The sequence below is a fragment of the Nelusetta ayraudi genome, unplaced genomic scaffold (genome assembly GCF_046127955.1).
Source record: "Nelusetta ayraudi isolate G7.1 ecotype Tasmania unplaced genomic scaffold, CSIRO-AGI_Nayr_v1 ptg000027l, whole genome shotgun sequence".
Lineage (NCBI taxonomy): Eukaryota > Metazoa > Chordata > Actinopteri > Tetraodontiformes > Monacanthidae > Nelusetta > Nelusetta ayraudi.
This window is the reverse complement of record NW_027466077.1, coordinates 2,397,501-2,420,152: the sequence shown is the minus strand read 5'-3', so window position 1 is coordinate 2,420,152 and position 22,652 is coordinate 2,397,501. Positions and strand designations below refer to the sequence as shown.

At 44.0% G+C, this 22,652-nt stretch overlaps 1 protein-coding gene and 1 long non-coding RNA gene across 2 annotated transcripts in view; one reads left to right on the top strand and one right to left on the bottom strand.

Annotated features, from left to right (window-relative positions):
* Positions 1 to 22,652, bottom strand: part of LOC142890843 (uncharacterized) — a 40,186-nt gene that overhangs the window by 9,547 nt on the left and 7,987 nt on the right. Inside the window, exon 2 of the long non-coding RNA XR_012927136.1 lies at positions 21,987 to 22,100. This is a non-coding gene — a long non-coding RNA (uncharacterized LOC142890843). The remainder of the gene's footprint in view (positions 1 to 21,986; positions 22,101 to 22,652) is intronic.
* dcn (decorin) lies at positions 1,003 to 16,745 on the top strand. Its single transcript, XM_076030102.1, has 8 exons — positions 1,003 to 1,212; positions 8,211 to 8,471; positions 11,677 to 11,789; positions 12,520 to 12,733; positions 13,161 to 13,274; positions 13,645 to 13,738; positions 14,114 to 14,252; positions 15,252 to 16,745. The coding sequence occupies exons 2-8, from the start codon at positions 8,231 to 8,233 to the stop codon at positions 15,450 to 15,452; spliced, it is 1,116 nt and encodes a 371-aa protein (XP_075886217.1). The 5' UTR covers positions 1,003 to 1,212; positions 8,211 to 8,230; the 3' UTR covers positions 15,453 to 16,745.

The following is a 22,652-nucleotide window of genomic DNA, read 5'->3' as shown; positions in this document are numbered from 1 at the left end:
CATGTCTGTGGCAAATGAATCATAGGCAGCATTCTGGGATTTGGCAAAATTGGCCAAACTCAACATCCTTCTTCAGCAGTGGGCTTACAAAGAAGATAATTAGGCTACTTTCAGAGGCAACGTGGCAACGGTGCTGCTTCTGCAGTCATCAATGGTTTTCCGCTCTGAGTGGAGTAAAAGTGCACGTGCTGCGCATCCTGAGCTCTATGGCTTCAGCGGCCCGTTCCTAAATTTCATCTGGTCGCACGAAGAGACTTTGTGTGTGCACCCTGTGAATTGTACCCTTTAGTTTTTGAGAAGCGTTCACCTTAAGGAACCAGGGAAACATTTTGCCCGTTGAGCAGAGTTGTGATCAGGTGTCATTTGACGGAAGGTTCAGCATTTGCACAATTAACACTCTCTGTTTTTTCCAGGTCTTTTAAAGCGGCTGCTTTTGCCAAAAGGCCCCTCTCTCCTGGCCGAACAGTGTTGAACTTCCTGAGAACAGGAGCCCCTCGACCCCCTCAACGTGCTCCCTTCCGAGGGGCCTCTTCTTCTGTTTTCGGCCAGCAGTCCATTAAGGCAACCCAAACAAGATTGCTTTCTTGCTGGGGGAACAGGGTTAAACAGGGAAGGCTTGGAATAGGGTGACTGGATTGGACGAGGTGGGAGCGTTTGTGTGGAGCGTGAATGGGGACAGAATGAAGGAAGGCAGGGAGAGCGGCGCGATCTCCGCTAGACCTACTGTATCATTACCAGATGTCACAGTGAAGGCAACTGCAAGCCCGATCACTCCTTGCTCTCTAAACTCTCTGCCTTTTTCTCCTCTTTGCTGCCTCTCCCTCCTCCTCCCTTCTTTTTCCCCTTCCAGCTGTTTCTGCAGCAAGGGCGAGACGAGTCCTCCACCAATTGTCTCAGCGCAAGTCGGACCCCTCCCTCTCCACTATCTCGCTCCGCTGTCGTCGTCGTCCTCCTCCTCTTCCTCCTCCCCCTCCTCCTCCCCCATCCACCTCCTCCTCCTCTTCCTCCTCCCTCTCTCGGCACTGCCTCTCTCCTCCCCTTGTTGTGACAGAGCACACCTGCTTGATCTTGGCTACACGCGCTCCAGAGTCCAATTACCTCGCAGGCCACTTCACAGTCTCATCCCCCCACTCGGCTGGATTTTTGGGAGTCAAGCTCATCACCGGCCGCCTCTGCTTCTTCTTCTTCTCCACTCGCCTCTACTGAGAACAGGTAGGTCAAGTCCTTCAGCTGTGAGAGATGTGTGGGTGATAATGAGTGAGGTTTGGTTTTACACATGATTATTTATTTTCTTTTAATGATATGTTGCATTCAGCTGTTAACAGCTGTGGTAGCTCTGGTGGACTGTGATTTTCTGCATCACTGCATTGCTGATTAATTAACTTTTAAAGTCACTTTATTTGTTGATGTTTCCTTAAAAAAAAAAGAAAACCTTGCTGCTGTTGCTCTGTTGTTGTGTCACTGCAGTTTTATTAAAACTTCTTGGCATGTGTTTAATTTATCCAAGTCCTCTCCATACATATTCCATAAATATACATATACTGGAACTGCTGCCAGACCTTGTTCCCACAGCTCTTTTGGCATTTGCAATGACAGACCTTAATCAATTCCAGTCCAATCTGCATACAGCTCATTAAAGGGGGGACAGAAGGGGGTGTGGTAGCGCAGTTCACGTTGGTACTCCTCTGCCAAAGAAACTTATGGCTGCAGCCCACCGCAAATCTCCAAAGTATCCTGTGTGATGCTTTCAGCAGTTTCCCAATGTTCCAGCTTGGAGTTGATTCATCGCTTGACAAAAAAAAAATGTCTGAACACCTCATTGTGGCTTGTTTGGATGTGACCCATAAACGAGAAGCATGACTGAAGCTAGTTCAGTGAGCCATTTAGTTTTAATCATGGGAAGGTGGAACAAGTTTGTAATATAAACAAAAAGACTGGTTCAGTGAGCGCCAGTTCAGAATGGTAAAAAGCTTTCTCATCATGCTGTTGGCTTTTAATTATCGTCCATCTGCTGTGAAGTCAGTGAAAAAGTCTGTAATAATCTATAGTAATTTGTTCCTTTTCTGTCTTTGTTCACTTTTGTTTTCATTCTTTGTCTCATTCTTCTTTCCTTGTGGTGTTTGGCCAGTCCACAATTGAGGGGGAACAAAAAAAAGAGGCTGAAACAACAATGCAGAATTCTTTGTGTGGATTCAGCCCATTATTTCTTGTCAAGTCTTTCCTGTAGACCTCTTATCTGTCTGCTCTCGGCCCTGTTTCTCCTCAGTCTGAACCTCTTCCTCCATCGCATTTGCTGATGTTGCTGCTGCTTTTCGCCCGAGCACAACGGGACCCAAATTGCCAGGGGCAACTTAAAGTGAGAGGCTTTGAAGGGGAGACAAGAAAGAAAAAAAAAAACCTGGCAACAAACGGTTCCATTAATCCCGTAATGGTACGGCTCCCTCTATCAAAGAGTACTGAGGGCTTCCCGACAAGCCACCACACAACTCCAGCTAACTCATTACATCCTTCTTGCCAGCAGGGAAAAAGACCTAATAAGGCTCAGCTGTAGCAAATTGCTTTCAAAGAAGTAGGGAAAAACTGAGACAAACAAAGAAAATGAAAAGTGGGAGTTTGAGGAGTGTAGAGGCTAAACGTGGCATAAACACTGTGCTAAAATACACCCAAAGGGACAGGAGGGCTTCGGCAGCTCATACTTGCAAGCTGAGCTGAGCTGAGCTGAGCAGATGTTTAACATTTGAAGCAGGAATGAGCAAACGGAAGATTTGGAAGCGACAACGTCCAGATTTTCACTCATGGGGCCTACACATATTTTTCTTTTCTTTCCATCCAGACTCTGGCTCTTTGGGTCAAAGTAGAGCAAAATGAACAATGGAATCGAATGGACATTAGCCATGAAAGGTTTTGCTCCAGTGCAGTAGGCAGAACGTTCCACCTATCACTTATCACTTATCTTTGAGGACAAATTTTTAAAAGGGCTGGACAGAGAAAGAAAATACCATAAGACATGGGAGAGTGGCTGGAGGGGGAAGGGAGGAGGAGAAGGAGAAGGAGGAGGAGTAGATGGAAAGAGAAGAAAAGAAGAGAAGGTTGGGCAGTTCATCCACGTCTGAGCAGCTAAGGCTGCTGATAATGGGACTGAGGTTGATGGCAAGCCAACAACTCTTCTCCACACAGGAGATGAGATGTGGCTTAACCACTTGTTGGCTTTCACATCTCTTAATAACTGTGACTTGTCTGACGGTCCCAAGTGTGCGTTATGGTATTTCCTCAAGCAACACGCACACAGGGACATGGATAGACCTTTGTCCACACAAGACCTTCTAGGCCAGCAAGAATGTTGGCTGGCTGCGTTTTTACATATTTTTCAGATACACGCAGTCTCTTGCACCAAAATCCCCTGATATGTCAGGCATTTTTCTGACGCCCACTGGCTCCTCCAACTCCTCATCCACCAAGCGCACGTTATCGCACTGAAATAAATTGTGTTTATGTGCCTGAGGATATCTGTTTGTGAATCTGCAGGCGAGCTCACATTCATTTGCCTGATGGGGTTATAAAGGCCGACACGTGTTTCAGACGTCCTGTGGCCTTGTAAATACCTTTCAGTGATTCATTACTGACAGACGCTCTGCAGAGGCACACACAGGCCTGTGAAGCTGGGAAAAAGAAAAATAAGGGTGGAAAAGGGGGTGCTGTCAAAACAGAATTTAAGGTCTGCTTTGTATTGTTTCTTTCAATGCAACGTAATTTAATTTGCAAAGATCAAACCACAGCATGCTTAAAATTCAAGACGATTCCCAAAGTGCTGCAGACATTTGTTTTTTTGGTTTTTTTTGTTCTTTTTAATGGTTTGTTCAGTTTGATTGAAATGGTAATAGTTCAACAGGGTGTCTCACTGACTTTCTGAGCCTCAAGGCTTCAATGAAAGGCACGGACAAAGAGGAAACCGGCAAAGGAGAAGGAGGGAAAATTGCCTTAGTCCCTCATGCGAGCTCTGCTTCCTGTCTGGGAGTCATTAGTAATGCTGGGGAGGCCAAGGCGTCGGGAGGGGGGATGGGTGATACTCAGGAGAATTGACAGGGGTGACGGCAGCGTCACAGGAAATGTCAGCCTCTGCACATTTTTCTTCTCTTTTCGTCGGACGCAAGATGTTGATCATGATGAATCACAGGTTTCAGAGAAGGACAAGGAGCACAAGACAGAGGTGGTGCAACAATCAACCACGTGTCGCTTTCTGCTGCCCTGAATGGATTTGTGGTGCTACGGCTGGCAGCTGTTGACCATCCAAAGCTTGATGACGCTGGTCTAGAAAGCCGAAGGTCAGAGTGAAATCGAGACACATAAACATTGTGCAAACTCTTGAAAAGTCAGTCAATGAAAGCCGGAAAATCACAGCAGAGGCCGGCAGCTAAAGTTTTCAGTTTGATCAGCTCATGCTGAATCAATCCCCCTCCAATTATCAGGCTCAGCTCAGGCTCAGCTACTCAATCTACATTTTACATTTACAGCAAACCTTTTTTTAAAAAAAAAAAAAAAAAACATGGCAGCCTTTTCTGGAGAAGTTCCGCAGCAAAATTTTTCCCAGATTTGCCCTGATTAGTGTCTGTCCAACGCCTCCAACAGCCCATCCAGGATGTTGCACTGGCTGATGCTCAGCATGGCCTCCAGCCCAGGACGCGGTTACAAAAATCTAATATTTAATGAAAAGATTTCCAGTGCCAATAGTGAGCCTGATCTGACCAAAAATACTGTTGAAATTATTGGTTTTGCTTATTGGCACGTAATTTTTGCACTGCCAACCTTTTTTTTTTTTGTCAAAAAATTTGACAAAATTTGTCATAATAACTGAGAATTGCTTTTTCCAAGATCTTCTGGCTTAAAAATGGTTGCACTGGGAGCTGGCATTTTGTTTCTTTGTTCCAAATCATTATTGGAGACAAGCCAAGACACTGAAACCAACTGCAAAGATCTATCAAATTCTTATGCCAGCTATACATCAGTTTTATGGGGAAAGGTCAGAAAAAGTCAGATCAGGTTTCACAAGCTCCAGAGCTCCAGCCAGGGGCCACTCAACAAAACCTTTTATAATGTCAAAGTTTGTGTTGTAGCTCGGAACAATCCCCAGCATTCCTGCGGGAATGTTAAATGTTAAAGCGTAGAGAAATATATATATATATTTTTTTTTATTTCTTAAAATCATTTTTTTTTATTTCCTTTGAGGCGCTGCTAATCCTGATGATGCTGAGTCTTACACGGGTGGGTCATGTTCCAGCTTGATTTGTTGACAGCCCCCCGGGGTCCGCATGCGCACGTTCATGAGGATCCTGTGTTGTGCGTGTTTAGTGGATTCTTGAGGTGTTTCCATGCAGGCCAGACAGGAGGGGTAGAAGCCTCTGGAACCATCTGAGCTACCAAGTAATCTGAATAAAGGGCAGCAATGCCCAGAGCATGGCAGGCCGCTGCATGTATCGTTACAGAATTACTTATTTTTCCATCCAAGTCTCCAGTGAAGCAGCGTTCCGCCAATTGATGACCATTGAAAACATTACAGATCTCCATAAAACAGCAACAATTAACACTCGGTTTACAGTTTGCAAGACCTTAAAGTTGAGACCTTAAAGTTGAGACGGATCTTTGTTACCATGTCCAGCATGAAGATCTGGTTTTAGTCCAAGTCTTTAAGAACAAGGAAGCCATAGATTTGGTGGCTTCTATCTATGGCTGCATAGATATACAAGCAACTCCGAGGCCACTTAACAATAAAGAGACATAGTCTGAGACCACTTTCTCATCTTTTTTTGATTGCTATTTCCTGCTTGTCCGACAAACCTTTGATCGACAAAGGCTGATGGATTTACAGCAGCGCTCGTTGACTGAAATCCTGAACTAGTGCACATGTCACACAGAACTCTGTTTATGTGCTTATGGTTCGGGGTCATTCCACGGAGATGAGGTTCAACGACCAGCAGTGAATCTTGAAGTGAGCCTCCGTAGATAACCCTGATTGTTTCAGTCTGCGAAAGCTTCCTGATGTCAAGAGTTTGTGACACTTCTGCATTCACGTTGAGAGACGAAACTGACTCCCAAATACTTTCCAATGATTCCAAATGATCTGTCGCACACTAGCCCAACCTTCTTGGCATCCGTGTTGGATAAACACAAAGCATCAAAGGCCTTGACAAGCAGGGATAACTTCACCCAAGAGTGCTTCATGCTCAAAATCCAAAACGACAGGTGCCAAGTCTGCAGACAGGGTTTTCCTTGGATGAGGCCCTTTAGCTGCGCTTAGATAAGACACGTCTGCCTCACAGCCTAGATGACTCAGCCTGGGAAGGACTGGAACAACGTGTCCTCTGAATCTACTGTATGTTCCGAGCAGACTCTGCTACTTCAGAATGGAGATCCTGCTCCAGGTTTCCTAGTGAGACCAAAAAAAACCCCTCATAAACAGCTGGGATGGAAAACTGCATCTAGACGTGAAACATTGTGTGACACAACTCCTGGCCCAGGAGAGCAGACTTGTTAAATCACCACGTCTGAGAGCTTTTAGCTGCTGCATAGCAACTTAAAACGAGAGTTGCGAAAGGAAAAAGAAGGATCAAGGCAGTGGGGGGTGGGGGTGTGGGGGTGTGTGTGTGTGTGTGTGTGTGTGTGTGTGTGTGTGTGTGTGTGTGTGTGTGGGCGGGGGGGGGGGGGGGGGTTTAGTGTTGCCTTGTGACACGACTCACTGGAGGCCTGGCTGTGGCACATGCAAGCTCAAGCCCAACGCCAGTCGTGCACTGTGTCAGAACGGTGGCTGTTTTTGCGGACAGAGGACTGTTATTAACCGCTGGTGACGAGTGTCTCTCTGAGCCCACTCCCATGAACTAATGTAACCTGCATTTTCAGCCAGCGCACTGGCTCAAGAAAAACAAGAGCTTTAAACATGTTTAATGATCACCTTTTCAACCCAAAAGAGGCCTTCAAATTATGACAAGAACACAGCGCATCTACGACGCTCCACAGATGCGAGCAAGCTTAGACTCTCTTTTGGTTTTGGGTCAGTTTCATCATCCTGGTCGCGGTGCTCAGGTCAAGGTCCGTAGCAGTGCATACCAGCTGCACGCAAACCATTTGTTAGCAACTGTGGCTCATAGCCGCCCTTCAATTATTGTGGCACCGAGTTGGAAGAAGTGACTCCTGGTTGCACGCATGACTGGCGGATGGTGGTTGAGGCTTTGCAAAACGCATGTGAATACATCCACGTACGTGTGTGTGTTTGTGTGTGTGCGTGTTTGTGTGTGTGTGTGTGTTTGTGTGTGTGTGTGTGTGTGTGTGTGTGTGTGTGTGTGTGTGTGTGCGCGCGTGTGCGTGTGTATGTGTGTGTGTAAAAAGGTCAGGGAGTTTGGTGGATGTCCACGCGTTGTTTGAGTTGAGCGGAAAGTGCGCATGTGTCAACAAGGTTGCGGCTACTTTTAGAAACGGGCCACTGCAAAGATGGCGGGATTTTCTTGGTGAATGACAAAAACCACAGATTACCAGTTTAAATCATGACCTGCTTTCTAAATTATGAAAAGCACTTCACGGTCTCCTATTAGTGCCCAAACCAGCACATCATAGCTGTCAGTTGCATGATCAAACATCTGAAAAACTGTATCCTGGACACTTTTTTACCAATTACTTTAACCCGCCCCCTTATGCAACCAGCCAGCCGAGGACGTTCTATGATTTGGCTGTAATTTTAGGCTTCATTTGCAAGCAATGGCTGCAAGTGTTTTAGTAAACTGAAATTAATGTTAAACCACACTCTGAATGCATTAGCCACGTGAAGTTTTCCTCAAAATGCTTTTGCCCCATTTTTTTTAAATGCCCCCTCCTGCACCGCCATCAGTGACATCAGAAAACCTGTCTTAATGAAAGTGTAGTGATTTTCTTTGTGCATCACCCATCACCCTCTGACTAAAACTGAGCACTCAAATATTTGACCAGTTCACTAAATTGTTGCACCCAAGTGTTTAACCCTGCAGCCTTTCACTTCTGACCTTTGCCCCACTAGACTGAACTCTTGCAAGTCTCTCACACGGCGTCTTGCCCATGTTGAGAATTTATTTTCTGCCTCCTTCTCGTTTCCTTTTTTTCCTTTGAAATTGTGAAATTATGGTACTTTCTACACTAATCACAGACAGTCAACCGCCCAATCCTTTGAACTGTGTCCTCTTGTCCTCCAGGCTCCCCCGCTAGCAGCACCATGAGGTCAGCCTGTCTCTCTCTGCTCCTGGTTACCGCCTGCTGGGCTCTGCCCTTCCGCCAGTCAGACTTCCTGGACTTCATGATGGAGGACGAGGCGGGATCGGGCGACGAGACTGTTGAACGGGCTGGACCCCTTGGACCCCATGTACCCCCTCAAGGGGACCCTTTTCTGCCACCAGAACCTAAGTGCCCCTTCAGATGCCAGTGCCACCTGCGCGTGGTCCAGTGCTCTGACCTCGGTAAACACTTCAAGCTAAATCCTACATTATCTCTAAACACCACTCCGCCTTTACCTCAGGGTTTAGTTATTTTTTTGTATGGGAGCGCAAAAGAAGCAGCAAACCCCCAGCAGCACAAGTCAAATCTAGCAGAATATATAGATTAGCAAAAAAACAAAAGACATCCAGAGTATTGCGGTAATCCAAAAACAATTAAGAAGGACCTATAAAATAAAACAGGAAACAAACCACAACTCTGGAACAAAGTTGGATTGCCCAGAAAATATGACAATTTTTCTGGGCAATCCAATGGCCCGCAATTATTTCAACCCCTTTTTAATTCTTCACAGTCACAGCAATTCCTATTGTCGCCTTGTTTGTTGTCTGGAGCATGTCGACTCTAATCTGAAGCACAGCACAGGCGAAGTATTGAGTCATTGCACAAAACCTTGTCATAGAAAAGTCCCCTCGACCTCAACTGTTCTTGTTTGTTGCATAAAAAGTGCTTGCCTCAGCAGGTGGGTTTGATAGAAATTTATCTTGGCATGGCTTCTTGTTTATAAAGGCCACGGTCACATGATTCTAGTAAGTAAGGAAATAGACCCAGTGCAAGGTTAAATAAAGAACTAACAACTCCAGCAAAAGCTACTTTGCTTAATTAAACCTGAGAGAGGCCCAGATTAAGACTCGGGGTGATACTTGTCAGGTGAAGTAGTGGAACAGACAGACATGCCACAGATATCCAAGTGGGCCGACAGTCAGACCTACAGACAGGCAGCTGGAGCGACAGGCAGCTGGAGCGACAGACAGCTGGAGAGAGTGATGCTGAGGAAAAGGCCAGTTCCATTACATCAGTCCTGCAGCCGGGGCCCCAGTCAGCAGAGGCACTTTTCCCCCGAGAGACGCAGCCCCTTGGCTGGGCTCGCTAACTCCTGCATCAGCACTGCTGGCCCTGAACCTCCATCTGTTCCCCAGACCTGCTGGCCTGCACGCAGACTCACACACATCAGGGACGCACGCACACACAATTTAAAGTCATACACGTCTATTTGGATACACAGGCCTGGGCAAGATAGAGGAGGCTGCTCACTATTCCAAAGCACCCTTTCACTAAAATTTCCTCTTGGCTAGATGACAACAAACACACTCGACGGGAGGAAATTTTAGCCCAGGGTACAAATGAGTTGTCCTTATATATTAGCCAGGCCAGAGTTGACTGACATGGCAGCTTTAACTTTTGTTTGCTTCTTCTTCAGCGGAAGTCAGCAAATTTTATGCTAAATTTGTCCTTTGATTAGCTGTGATTGTGCAACGAGGTGCATCAGCGGCAGCCATGCACATCCCATAAATCAGCACCTTCAGACAGCGGCTGACGCAGCGAAAAGCTGTTCGACTTTAAGGCGAGTAGAGGAGAGCGCTCTGCAAGCACTCATGGACATTTGCATGGATTTGTTCAAAAAATGTGAGCAGGTCTGACTTGTTTAGCAGTTCATGATTTTTGTCCCCCAAGTTAATACCTTAATCTCTTCTCTTAAATTTTATTTTGTTTTTTTGGTTGTTGTTTTTTTTAGAAAAACCGGTGAAAAATAACATTGATAATAGAACCTTTTCATATTTCTCCTTTTAAGGTTTGACAAATTGAGAGCGTAGACTGTGCTTTCCGCATAACTCCTGTATATTCAGCAGTTTTATTTGTATTCTTAGTCACAGTAAGCACTTTCAAGCTATTTTTCCACACGGTAACTCAATTTACTTTACACCGTGAGGAAAAGCACAACCATGCCGTGTAATAATGAAACAAATCAGATGAGATGAGAGAATCTTAAAAAAAAAAAAACTTTAGACTTTGGGATAACTCAATTTACGCTTCTTAAAGTTTGACCGTTTTAGTTTTGACTCTCTATTAGGTTGTGATTCCAGCAGGAATTCAATTCAAAAAAGAAAGAAAGAAGTGGAGCAGAAGTGGCTAGTGTTGGCCGACTTTAACAGTAATGCAATTAAAACAAAACAAAAAAAACATTGTGTGTGCGAGTACAGAGTTATAAAGTTCTCTGATGATAAAGCCGGCCGCAGACAACAGCAATGGTTTGTGGGTCATGGACCGCTGAGTGGGAAAAGCTGACGGCATAATGAAGCTAGCTCAAGTGTTTGGGTGGGAAGAGTGCGAGTCATCACAAGTTTTTTGGGAGTCAAACCGTGACGCCAGCGCCTCTGTTAAACAATTTACCCCATCCCACTTGCCCTGAAATGTAAACCACTCCTCCTGTATGTATGTCTTGCGTTCAGCACGAAAGCAGGAGTGTATTCCGTGACTGTGAGCTGTCCTCACTCAGGTTCTGTTGGGAAAACATTCCGCCCAACCACGTAGTCGACAAGTCGCGGCCGCCAGGATGTGCCCCGGTAAAATCCAAGAGGGGGAAAAACGACTTAGCAGAAGCTTTGTGTGCATATTGGCACCACATTGGTCACTACTCCGAAGGAAATTTGTTTCAAGGTCCATTTCCACCAGATGCTCTCCAGAGCACATCAGACAGCGATTTGGTGGAATGTCACCAATGAACCCATAATTCTCTGAGTTCCTATCACAGAGGATTTATGTGGCACGCAACATCATCAAATCAAATTTTTTTTTTGTCGTGGGTGTTGTTTTGTTGAAACTCAGCTCATTTTCCCAGATAAAGCAAGTTTTAAATATATTCTGACAGCTCTTGCTGGGTTTGATTTGTCAGATTATTGTGGGTGCAGATTGTTGCTAAACACTTAAACAGAACCACAGAGGATTTCATCAGATTTTGATTTTTCATGTTGGCAAAATGTGATTGGGGCACAGAAGTATGTGAAACACGGAGTTTGTTTCTAAACGCCGGCCCGGTGCGACTCACAGTTAAAGACAACAACGCAGACAAATGAAAGAACTCCTTGCTGGAGCTTCCACATGTTCACAATAGACAAAAACGTGACCTCAGAAGGCGCAGCCAACACCTGGCTGAAAGTGTCATTACCAAGCCAGGAGAGGTGTCAGTTAGATATCATTGACCTCTGTGACATCACAATGGCTGACCTCCTGTTTTTTTGAAAATCAAACTAAGCAAAAGAAGCAGATGAGAATTCATGGGAATTCATCAACATGATGTTGACATATTATTGTTATAAAACAATGCTAAAGTGTGTTCTTGTTCTTTTAACTCTACTAGTAAAACTCAGTTGACTTTAATTTTCCCATCAGGCCTCAAAACCATCCCCGAAAACATCCCTGATGACGCTACTCTGCTCGACCTGCAGAACAACAAGATCACCGAGATCAAGGAGAACGACTTCAAGAACCTCAAAGGGCTGCATGTAAGACACGTCTCACCTCCGTGTGGCCTGTTTCTCAACTTCTCGTGTTATTCCCCCAAGTTATATAACCCGTTGTGTAACCATAGACCTGGTCGCTTGACATTTTCTCCCAATGAAATGCCTAGTCTAATAAACAGCTTGTTTATCATCCACAGTCACTGACCTTGCTCCCCAAAAGTCCATTCTGTAGCTTGCGCTTCCACTACTTCCAGTGCCAATCAGCACGCCCCTAGTCTCCAGGGGCGTGCTCTTCAAAGCATTCACCCATAGGCTTCTTGCACTCCTTCAAACCTGGGTCATAAATACTTCAATTTGACAGCAGGGGCCTGTTTTCACAGTAACATAAGCAGCCTCTTACGGGAAACTGCTTACATGTGAGCAGAGCCGCAGGAATGAGATTTCCCCTAAAACTCAAAAAAAAAAAAAAAAAAGAATCAGAGATGGCTCCAAAGTCTCCAGTTTAACTTGAAGGCACCAGCTGGATCGTCTCACATCTGCTGAGTGTCTTGTTTTGGCAAACTGACTCATGTAAAGCAGAGTTTTGTTTTATAGTCTCCATGGTGCATTAGTAGCAGTGAGGGCTGGTTGAAAGGTTTCAAATAAAGATGAGGTTCCAAACAGAACTTTGCATGAACTCAAACCAAAACAGGCCTGAGAGGATGATATGGACTGCCCAAGCAGGCCCTAAAACAAAGTAAGGATGCATTTGTCCGCCTTTTATTTCTTTCAGGCCCTGATCCTGGTGAACAACATGATCTCCGTGATCCACCCCAAGGCCCTCTCCCCGCTGACCAAACTGCAGCGCCTCTACCTGTCCAAGAACATGCTCAAGGACATGCCACCCAACATGCCCAAGAGTCTGCAGGAGCTGCGCATCCACGAGAACCAGATCAGCAAGATCAAGAAGGCCTCCTTCGAGGGCATGGCCCACGTCATCGTCATGGGTATGAGACCAGCAAACATCTATCATGAACAAAGCAGAGAGACCACAGGCAAAAAGGAGTTGAGACTGCGGTTTCCCCCGCCGTCCTTCTGCTTCACCTTGCTTTTGCAAGTTATCTCCGACTTGGAAACCGCCCATCCTTCGACTGAATTCTAAATTGAGGATTCAGCCAAACAAAATGCAAAGGACGCAAGAAATTATAATCCGCGACAAATCCGAGAAGTTGGCCCGGAGGCAGTCTGTGTCACAAATACCAAGCCCTTCTCCTGCCAACGGCTGTGTTTGTTCATGACTCAGCTCCGTGTTCCTGTAACACACCCGCAGACTAATGAAGTTCACAGACGTGATCACTTTCCGCTGTTCATTCCTCTCGTTTGAATTATTATTTTTCTTTGTTTAATGTTCTCCCACTCGCTGCTTTTGCTCAGAGCTGGGTTCCAACCCTCTGAAGAGCGCAGGGATCGACGATGGCGCCTTCGTTGACCTGAAGAGGGTCTCCTACATTCGCATCGCAGACACAGACATCACAGAAATTCCCAAAGGTAAGGCTCAGAGTTCTGCCACCGCAAATTACTCCAACATGAAGGGAGTTTGGCTAAGCTGGCCTTTATCCTGTCACTCTGTGCCAAAGGAAAGGAAAGAAAAAATAAATCACACACTTGGATGAGTTTTGCAGTAAAACAATGGCCCCACTGTGAACAAAATAAGTTGCAGTGAAACAAATCTAGCGCTGAGGTAGGTCGTGCCAGGTGACATATATTAAAAGTTGACTTACAAGAGGAGTTTGTTGTTTTTTTGTTATTTCTTTTGACTGACAACATTTTTTGACTGACAACAGAAACAAGAACAGATGCTTGTGCTCTGTGAGACTATAGTTTTATTGACGCCACCAATGTTGTTGTGGGTCATCAGGTCTGCCCAGCTCTCTCTCTGAGCTCCACCTGGATGGAAACAAGATCACCAAGGTGACGGCTGCCAGTGTCCGGGGCCTCAAGCAGCTGGCCAAGTAATCAACTTCTTTTCTTATTGTCTATAGTCATGTTAATTTAACAATTTTTTTTTTACATCTGTGGGCCACTAAGCCAGTTTAAGAAATGTTAAACAGCCTCAGTGATAAATGTTGATAGTGATAGTTGTCCAGGCCCTTCATTTCAATCCTACAGTGTTAACTTCAAGGAACTTTTTAAATGTTTGTTACTTGGTGTTATGTTACTCTGGTATGTTGTACTATACAGTTTGTGAACACTGTTGTTTTCCCAAGATCACTTCTTTTTATTTAAGGTTGTTTGCATCGTCTATTTTCACCCTCTTTTCGACTTTGTGCTGTAGTGGCCCTTCGCATACATAGGATTGTGCCTTATTATACGGTAATCCTTTGCAGATTGGGCCTGAGCTACAACCAGATCAGCTCGGTTGAAAACGGCACAATGGCCAACGTCCCCCACTTGCGTGAGCTGCACCTGGACAACAACGCCCTCACCGTTGTCCCGCCCGGCCTGTCTGAGCACAAGTACATCCAGGTACGAGCCGCTGGGATTGTGCCTCGCTGGGTTAATGTTCCCAAATGTGAACATTTTGAACATTTTTACAAACACGACATCTTCATAAATTACCCAACACACACACACACACACACATACACACACACACACACACACACAAACCACCCACGCTCAAGATGTTTATTTTACTGCGCTTTTGGTTTTGGTTGTTTAGAGTCACTTTGCCAAACTGCAAGTCAAGCAAAGTTGCAATTTCAAAAAAAAGAGAAGTACTCATGTGGATTCATTTAGTCTGCTCATTGCGTTAAGTGTTGGTAGCCTGTCACACTATAATATTACGGATTTTAGCAGTAGGGGGCTGTAAACAGACCAGATTCGAGGCCCATTTTAGCTGTAGCTCGGCCTCATTTTTATTAGCTTCCTAAAGCCCAGCTAATGGCGGCATGAATCCCATAAAACAGCGCTTGAGAAACTTTCCTGGAGTTGGTTGTTAGTTATTATTTAGTGCGTCCACCTAATGAAAGACAGAAGGGAGCACCTGTGAACCATAATGTCTCAATGTCGGTGTGTGAACTTGTGTAGGTTTTCAGTATTTTTGTTTTGATTGCTGGTGCCATCCGTGACTCCGACACTCACTGGTGTCTTTATTTGTAGTGCTATTCACCCATTATTTCCTGGTTGTCACATGTATATTGTGGCAAGAGTGAGTCTTTGCACCGTTGTGTTGGTTTTTGTCGGTTCAGGAAACGGGATTAGTCTTAAGTCTGACTCCACACAGCCTAAAGAAAGCTGCTCTCAGCTGCAGTAGTTTGTTTGCTTCTGCACTGGAAGCCTTTGGCGGTATCAGCGGAAGGTTATGCAGGAAGCACCTCGGAGTCCTCGGCCTGCCATCATTCATTCGATGGCTTGTCATTATCCTCCAGATCTGCCTTATTTTGGAAAGCCAAGTCGTTTCCTCGCACACATCCCACTCAACGGCTGAAAACTGTCATTACTTTAATCCTCACTCCTCTCCAGGTGATCTACCTCCACGTCAACAAGATCGCCTCCGTTGGGACGGAAGACTTCTGCCCCCCGGGACTCAACAGCAAGAAGGCCATGTACTCCGGCATCAGCCTGTTCAGCAACCCGGTACCTTACTGGGAGGTCCAGCCTATCACCTTCCGCTGCGTCTACCAGCGCTCCGCCATCCAGCTCGGCAACTACAGGAAGAAGTAGAAGCTTCCCCTGCCGGCCCACTTCAGCGAGGGAGTGTGTGTTTGTAACTGAGCGTGTGAACAGTTTTTGTAAGTGTGCGTGTTTAAGCGCAGACGCCACCCCTCTTACCCTGCCGCTGTCCAGTAATACCGACCCAACACTGCCTCGCCCACAAATAACGCCACCGCCATTTATCCCACACGCTCATGTCAAAACTCTTTGATGGACCCGGGACTTTTTAAAAGCAAAAAAAAAAAGTGAACACCAGCTACTGTTGTGACACTCTTGGCAACATCATCCATAGAAGCAGTTAGGCAGCATTAGCCTCTCAATTAAGAAAATGTCTTTGCATTAATGTTCTAGCTAATTTTCAGCGTGTATTATCCCAAGGACGTATATTTTGGAACTTAACCAAAAAAAAAAGATGTGAAACGTCAACAGTGCTTTTTTTTTTTACTACAACCCTTCAACAACAAACAAAAGCCTGTAGAGCAGGCAGCTTGGGGTTGCCAAATTGTTCGACCATACCCTCAACAACTGGGATACCAGAATGTACTAGATATTGCCTGTGTACTAGGAATAGCATCACCTTGCTGCACTCCTTGAAAGAGTTTGTTTGTAATGTGCTCAATTCAAGTAGAGATAAAAACAAAACGTGACCTATATCACGACTTCCTTGTGCTTTCTTCGGTGTTGACACAGTGTCGACGCAACACTGTCGTCCGTCACACACACTCCCTCCTCCTCCTTCACCAATCCGTTGTGTTAATGTTCCGTTAAATAAAGGCAAGGTGAACATAGCTTCTTCAATTAAAAAAGTAGAATAAACCAGTAGAATAAATGTTCTCAATCGAAGCCATTTCCAAAGATTTATATGCATGCTTTTTTCTTTTTTTTTATGTTGTTTAATTTCATTTTCTCTCTCTCTCTCTCTTTCTAACTCTCTCTCTCTCTCAAACTCAAACCCGGCGCTTTTGGAATCTCTTGTTAATTAATGTGCGTGTTTGTATTTTCTTTATGTTTCCCCTTCCTCCCCTCTTTACAAGTCAAGAAACTTTGAGGGCTTTTGTGAACTGGCATGCCCACTGCAACCATGTTGGTGTGAATGTTGTATGTATAGACGCTGTATATAAATGCTGTACAAAAAAAAAGGAAATCCTCGTTGCTCAAAGGCACAAGCACTTACGTTAGCTCAGACTTAATATATCCGCTGCAAAAGGTGTTCTTCTCTTATTTTTGATTATTTTTTTCTTTCCGGAGCGGGCGCTCCAGCTACGGTGTCCTGAACAAAATAAAAAACACTAATGGAAACAATAGATGTTTTTCAATGGATGTGATGACCTGCAGTTTCATTATAAAACTGACTGAGATCGGCCTCATGTCACATCAGTGCAAGTTGCAAAAGGTGACAGTGGCCGCGGGGGAACAAGGTCACAAAGGGGCACAGGTAAGATGTGCTGGCAAGCAGGTGGGACACTTTCACTGCACTCATATTAGCTACGAGGTCATCAAACACATTATAATTACAAGGAAAACTAATGACAAAGACTCAAGGTGACCAACAGAGTTGGCTGAGTAGATGTTGTAGACAAGTGTGAGGTATATTCAATCTTATTAACGTTAGATGTCAATTCTTGGCATTTTCATGACGTGTCTGCACCGTCAGCAACACCCTTTTGGAAACTAATTGCAAAAATTTGGCAGTAAACTTCCATGGAGCACTAATAACAGTTTTCTGTCTTGCCTTCTTTCTTGCCATTATGTGGTGGCAATAACTCACATTTCAATATCTGAACTGGAAATGGTTTGTCTTTGTTTGATTAGTTTGAATTGAAACAGTCAGACCTTAAGTCTTTTAAAGCTGATGCATCCTGGACTTAACAATTTAAGCACCACTATTAAATAAAAGTCTTCTTATAATTATTTGCCAGGTGCCGGACATTCTGATTGCACACTTTTCTAAAATTACCCTAAAGCCAAAGTGTTCCTTGGCCAAGAGTCCGGTTACTTTGTATAAGAGGATGTAAACATTTAAAATATGCTTCTGCAAAAAACAAATAGACAGAAATAACAGCGAAAAAAGGAAAATCTCCCATTCCAACATCTACACACACGCACAGACATGAAAAAAAATGTGGTGATTTGTTTTCTTTCTGTCAGGAGACATTGTGAAAATAAATTTTCTTATAGTTTTGTTTGTATAGCTGACAGTGCAATTGTCAATAAAGCCATTACAGCCACAAATGCTTATTACTTTATTTATTTACCATTAAAATAATTCTCATAAAGAATAAAAACGAATGAGTAACAACCATTTTTATGTATCATGGGCGGATTTGATCGGGAAAAAAAATGTCCCCCACCTCTGGTATTGGGTTTGGTATTTTGAAGTTTTTCTTATGAGGAGTGAGTGAAAAGCCTCAGTGTTAAATAGCTGGCCCTCGTCCCATCAGTCGCGAAGGCGCTGCCGCAACAGTCAGTGGAAATGCACTTCAAGCTGTTGCCCCCATGTGGCGCCTACTAGTACAGCAGTCCTAGTTTTTCCTCCTCCCGCTCCTGCTGCAGCACACACATGCCTCAGCACGGTGCGACCTGATCTCTTGAACAGACGTCTGTCTTCCAGACCATAAGCACTTAGACCTATTGCTTTAGGCCTGTTGCCAAGACAAGTGTGTTTGGGATCATGCGGACTGACACGCTTGTGTGTGTGTGTGTGTGTGTGTGTGTGTGTGTGTGTGTGTGTGTGTGTGTGTGTGTGTGTGTGTGTGTGTGTGTACATACGTGTCACTGATAGAAAGAAAAAACTGAGGACATGCACATCCTGCATCTGCTAGGCTGCCTGCTAGACTAGAAAGCCTTGTCTTGTACCAACAAAATAAGACAAACACCTCTTTACACTCAATGCGCTTTCATTGTGCCATTTACTTTCAAAGCATTGAAAATAAAGCACACCAACAAAAGCATTTGGGTGTGCTGAATTTTTATTTCATTCGGTTGATACGTTTGTGTCACTGCCATTATCTCAGATTAGTTGGAGCAGGAAACAGTTTGCAACAACAACAACAAAGTTGTTTACAAAAATTAATACATTTAAATTCAGCACGCATTTGGACATACGTACTGCTACTGTGTGCTTGTGTGCCCACATGCGAGCGCGTGTGAGGAGCTTGAGTGCCTGCCTTGTGGTGCTTATGCAACCCGAGTAGCCTGAGTTGCCTCACTGCAGTCGGACACAGTGAGATCAAATGAAAACACAGCCTGTCGCCTCCACAGATCTGGGTTTCCTGCAGTCAGAAGAAGTAGGCCGAATGCCACAGACTGCATGGGGGTTAGCAATGCAGTACTGTGAATGTGCAAGCAAGACATTTGAGGTGACAAATTGGCCTAACAGTCCTCACAACAACAGGAGGAAGAGGGCGGCCTCTTTATGGGAGACATGGAGGCACACGTCTGTTAAGCAGATCTCGACTGATTTTGGTCCGGCCAAATCAGACCATTTTGGTGCGGCAAACCTTGCCACACATGTAAACCCGCGAGGGGTAGGATGAGAGACTGGCTCCTGACTTTAAGCTTGGCGCTTACAGACACATGGTGGGAGCAGAAGGTGGTGTCTAGCTGCTGTCTGAGACTCTATTAGAAGCCTCTTTGTGTGGCTGCCAAGTCCAAGAATATCTTCCGCTGTGCTAACGCACTTGCTTGGATCTCCATCACTGGCCCTCAGGTTTTTCTCCTGGCTCACAGTGTTTTTGTTTACACGTCTTGCACATGTGCAAGCTTTTCGTCAAGTCGATCAAGTGGAGGAAAAATTACTGCTCTGACTTTTCAGCGTTGTGCAGTTGACTTAAGCAAATAACAGTCTCTTCGGAAGTCCCAAGAAAGGAAGTTTTGAATGTGGATGTATCACTGGCAGCCAAAATAATCAAATTTGAAGAGTAGCATAAATACTACACAATGTAAATGCAAGTTTGTGTTTTTATTCTACTGTTTATGTCAGCTGTCACACACACACACACACACACACTGCTTGGTTCAATCCTTAAATGGAGCAACATGCATTCAGATGACGAAAAAGCCAATAGTTACAAACTGCACATGCCTGCGGTCAATTGCTACAAGCGGGGGGGGGGGGGAAAGTAGAAAATGACGTAGGATAGTTATGTAGTTCCAACAAGCAACAGCTTTTACGAAAGGAAGCATGGGAATTAAGGACAGGCCATCATATTTACTCAAAGTCCCGATGAAGTCCCCATGAACAAGAAATTGGTGGCAGTTGCAGAGGAAAATACGCCGCCCAGGTTTAGCTAATGGTTATATAAAAAGGGGGAAAGGTACCTCAAGGGTTGCTTCTTATATAAGTTTTAAATCTCTTTTGATGTAAACCTTCAATCACAGAGAATAGAATGTTGCAGCTAAACTGTTACTTTAAACATTTGAAAGTTGAATCAACCAAGTTTCTAAAACCTTGCATATTAAAGAAGGTCATCCAATGTGAGTCTTCTCTGAAGCTCTCAACAAAACAAGTTGAAGCAGAAATCAGGATGACCGGACAAAAATCCTCAACTTCTGCAATATCCAGGTCAGTGTGGAACATCCCGACTCTGGTTTGCAACAAAAAAGTGCCACAAGACAATTTAGGGAAACCAAGCTTGACAGAACCAAACATTTTGGATAATTTACAGATGAGTGGTCCACTGTGGACTGTGTTTGTAGCTAAAATGGCCCCATTTTTTTCTGTAATTGATGGTTTTGACTGGTTTACCCTGCAGAAATACATGTACCACACTCCAAACTTTATTCATCTGCAAGCATGTAATCCACGCCTACAAATGATGTGGCATTGATTATTTCAAAATGACAGCCTTTGCAGCCACATAAAACAGGAGGCAGCGCATGTGGTTGTTGCTCGAAGCCCAGGACAGCAGTGTGGTTCTTTCAATTAACTGACCTCTTAGCGGCAGCACATATCGTCTCTCAGATGACGAAAGGTATGGCCATTTGCGCATCAAGCTTCGACTTCATCTGTATCCTATATACACCACAAACAGTAGACAGGCTTAGGGAACCTTCACCATTAAGCTTGATGTTAAAGAGGGACACTACGCAGGGACAGAGAGTGTGGAAGTCTCTGCCTTTCCATTTCGATAAAGCGGATATTGTGCCCGGAAGCTGAGGCGCTAAGACCTTATGTCTGAAATACAGCTGCTCGCTTCACGGTGGACAATATCATTTGAATAATATTATTTTTGGAATGTTTTTGGCTGCTAACAGCCAGTGTCACACAGTAACAAATCTTACTGCCCGCCCGAAAACTTTTTCAAATGCTTTCTATGGGATGGTTTTTTTTTTTTGTAATTTTTTAAGTTTTTCAGGTTGTCAAGAGAAAAAGGGTCAGTGAAAATATGTTTTGCTGGAAGTGTTGAATGCAAGCATTAAAAAAAAAAAGTGCGTAAAAGCGCGTAATTAAACCAATGGACTTCAATAGATTGCTGTTTGGAATAAACAGCATTTAGTAGGCATTAGATAACCTGGGTTGAGAACCAGCGTCTGCCATCTGGCTCAGTGGAAACCCTGTGAGACAGCAATACGCCAAAGGAGGCAAAGCACAGTTGAGTAAGCACAATGACAAAATGTCTGTTTTCCAGCCTCCAATCTACACCAAAAACAGTCTGGAACAGCTTAGCACAGAAACACACTGCCAGTAACAGAGGTACCACCACAGCAACCGCAAAGGAATAAATATTATGGGCGGTTTTCTTGATGAAGTGCACACATGTGAAGTGTGTCTGGACCAACAGCAGGCTGTTTCTTTCATTATATCTGCTGTTCAGCTAATCTGTTGCCTTTGAAACGCGCAAACAGGATGAGGCATCAGGGTGATTTTTGTAAAGATGTTTGCAAGAGTAGATCAGAAATCACATCATTTTTATATTATATTTTTATAAATGAGAATGTTAATGTAATTTTGTTGATTCGAGGGACTAAATACATTTATTTGTGGAATATAAAGATCATAGTATCTTATTATTGACCTGTATGGCCATAAACATAACTTCTGGTTCACAACACGTCCACACTCGCTGAACTGAGGCCAGGCAATTCTTGGAATGTGTTTCGATATGATTTTTTTAGACGTGCGATCAGTGAAATCATCTCAAATTTGTATGTGTGACAAAGCAGTCAAATAAGTAAGCCAACATTCACAATTGATGAAAAGGTTTTAAAAGAAGCATCATGTATGTGTATGTATAGTAGTATAGCTTTTGTCTTTCTTTTGAAAGATAATCAACTTTTAATGCTTCATCTGTGCTACATCACACTGAGATGGCACAGGTGCAACAGCCACACCTGAACAATTCAGTGGGGTTAGATATTGTGAACTGCCCAATACTTTTATCTCAAATTTCACATCTGACTGATTTAAGGAGTTAATAATAATTAAAAAAAAAAAAGATTAAATTGAAGATTAAACTGCAATGCCAAGTTTTGCTTATTTTCATTTTGCTTTTGAGGTTTGATATACTTAGACATGTATTAGGATACACGTGGATCACCTACCTGCTTCAACTGGTCCTTCTTCAGAGGAGCATTCGCGTCATCCATGTCAGGAAACCAGGAAACGTTCCGTCGGCACAAGATGCTCATGTCCAGACAGAAAATGTGGAGCAGAGCCTAGAAACCAGACAAAGTGCACCGCAAGTTAGGAATGACGGAATACGACTTTCAAACAAACCATGACCTTTTGTTCCAAAATGGCTTGTTTGGGGTTGTTGTTACACTCACCAACAGTTCAAAAACTAGTCTGGTTTATGTTGAAAGGATAGTAACTTTAAGAATCATGGATTTATACAAGCGCCTATGTCATTTCTGAAAACTAGCAATAATTGTTTGTATTTTGAACTGGCGCCTGAGTACAACATTTCACTCCCTTTCTGTAACCCACAGTCGAAATTACAATAAAGATCTTTGAATCCCTGAAGTGATTTTTGAATTTAAGACAGACGTTCTATCGGGATACTTGATGATCGACTGAGCTACACTAATGACTTGTCAATATGCACACCAAAGACTCAACTTTGACATTTGAAGTAATTCTTTGCTGAATTTCAGTAGTTTCACCCATGAAATATTATGCGAAGAAGTATAGAAGTTCATTATTGCCGTTAAAATAATAATCATAATCACAACTTCATAATCACGCGCTTTTCTTATTGTGGCCAAGTT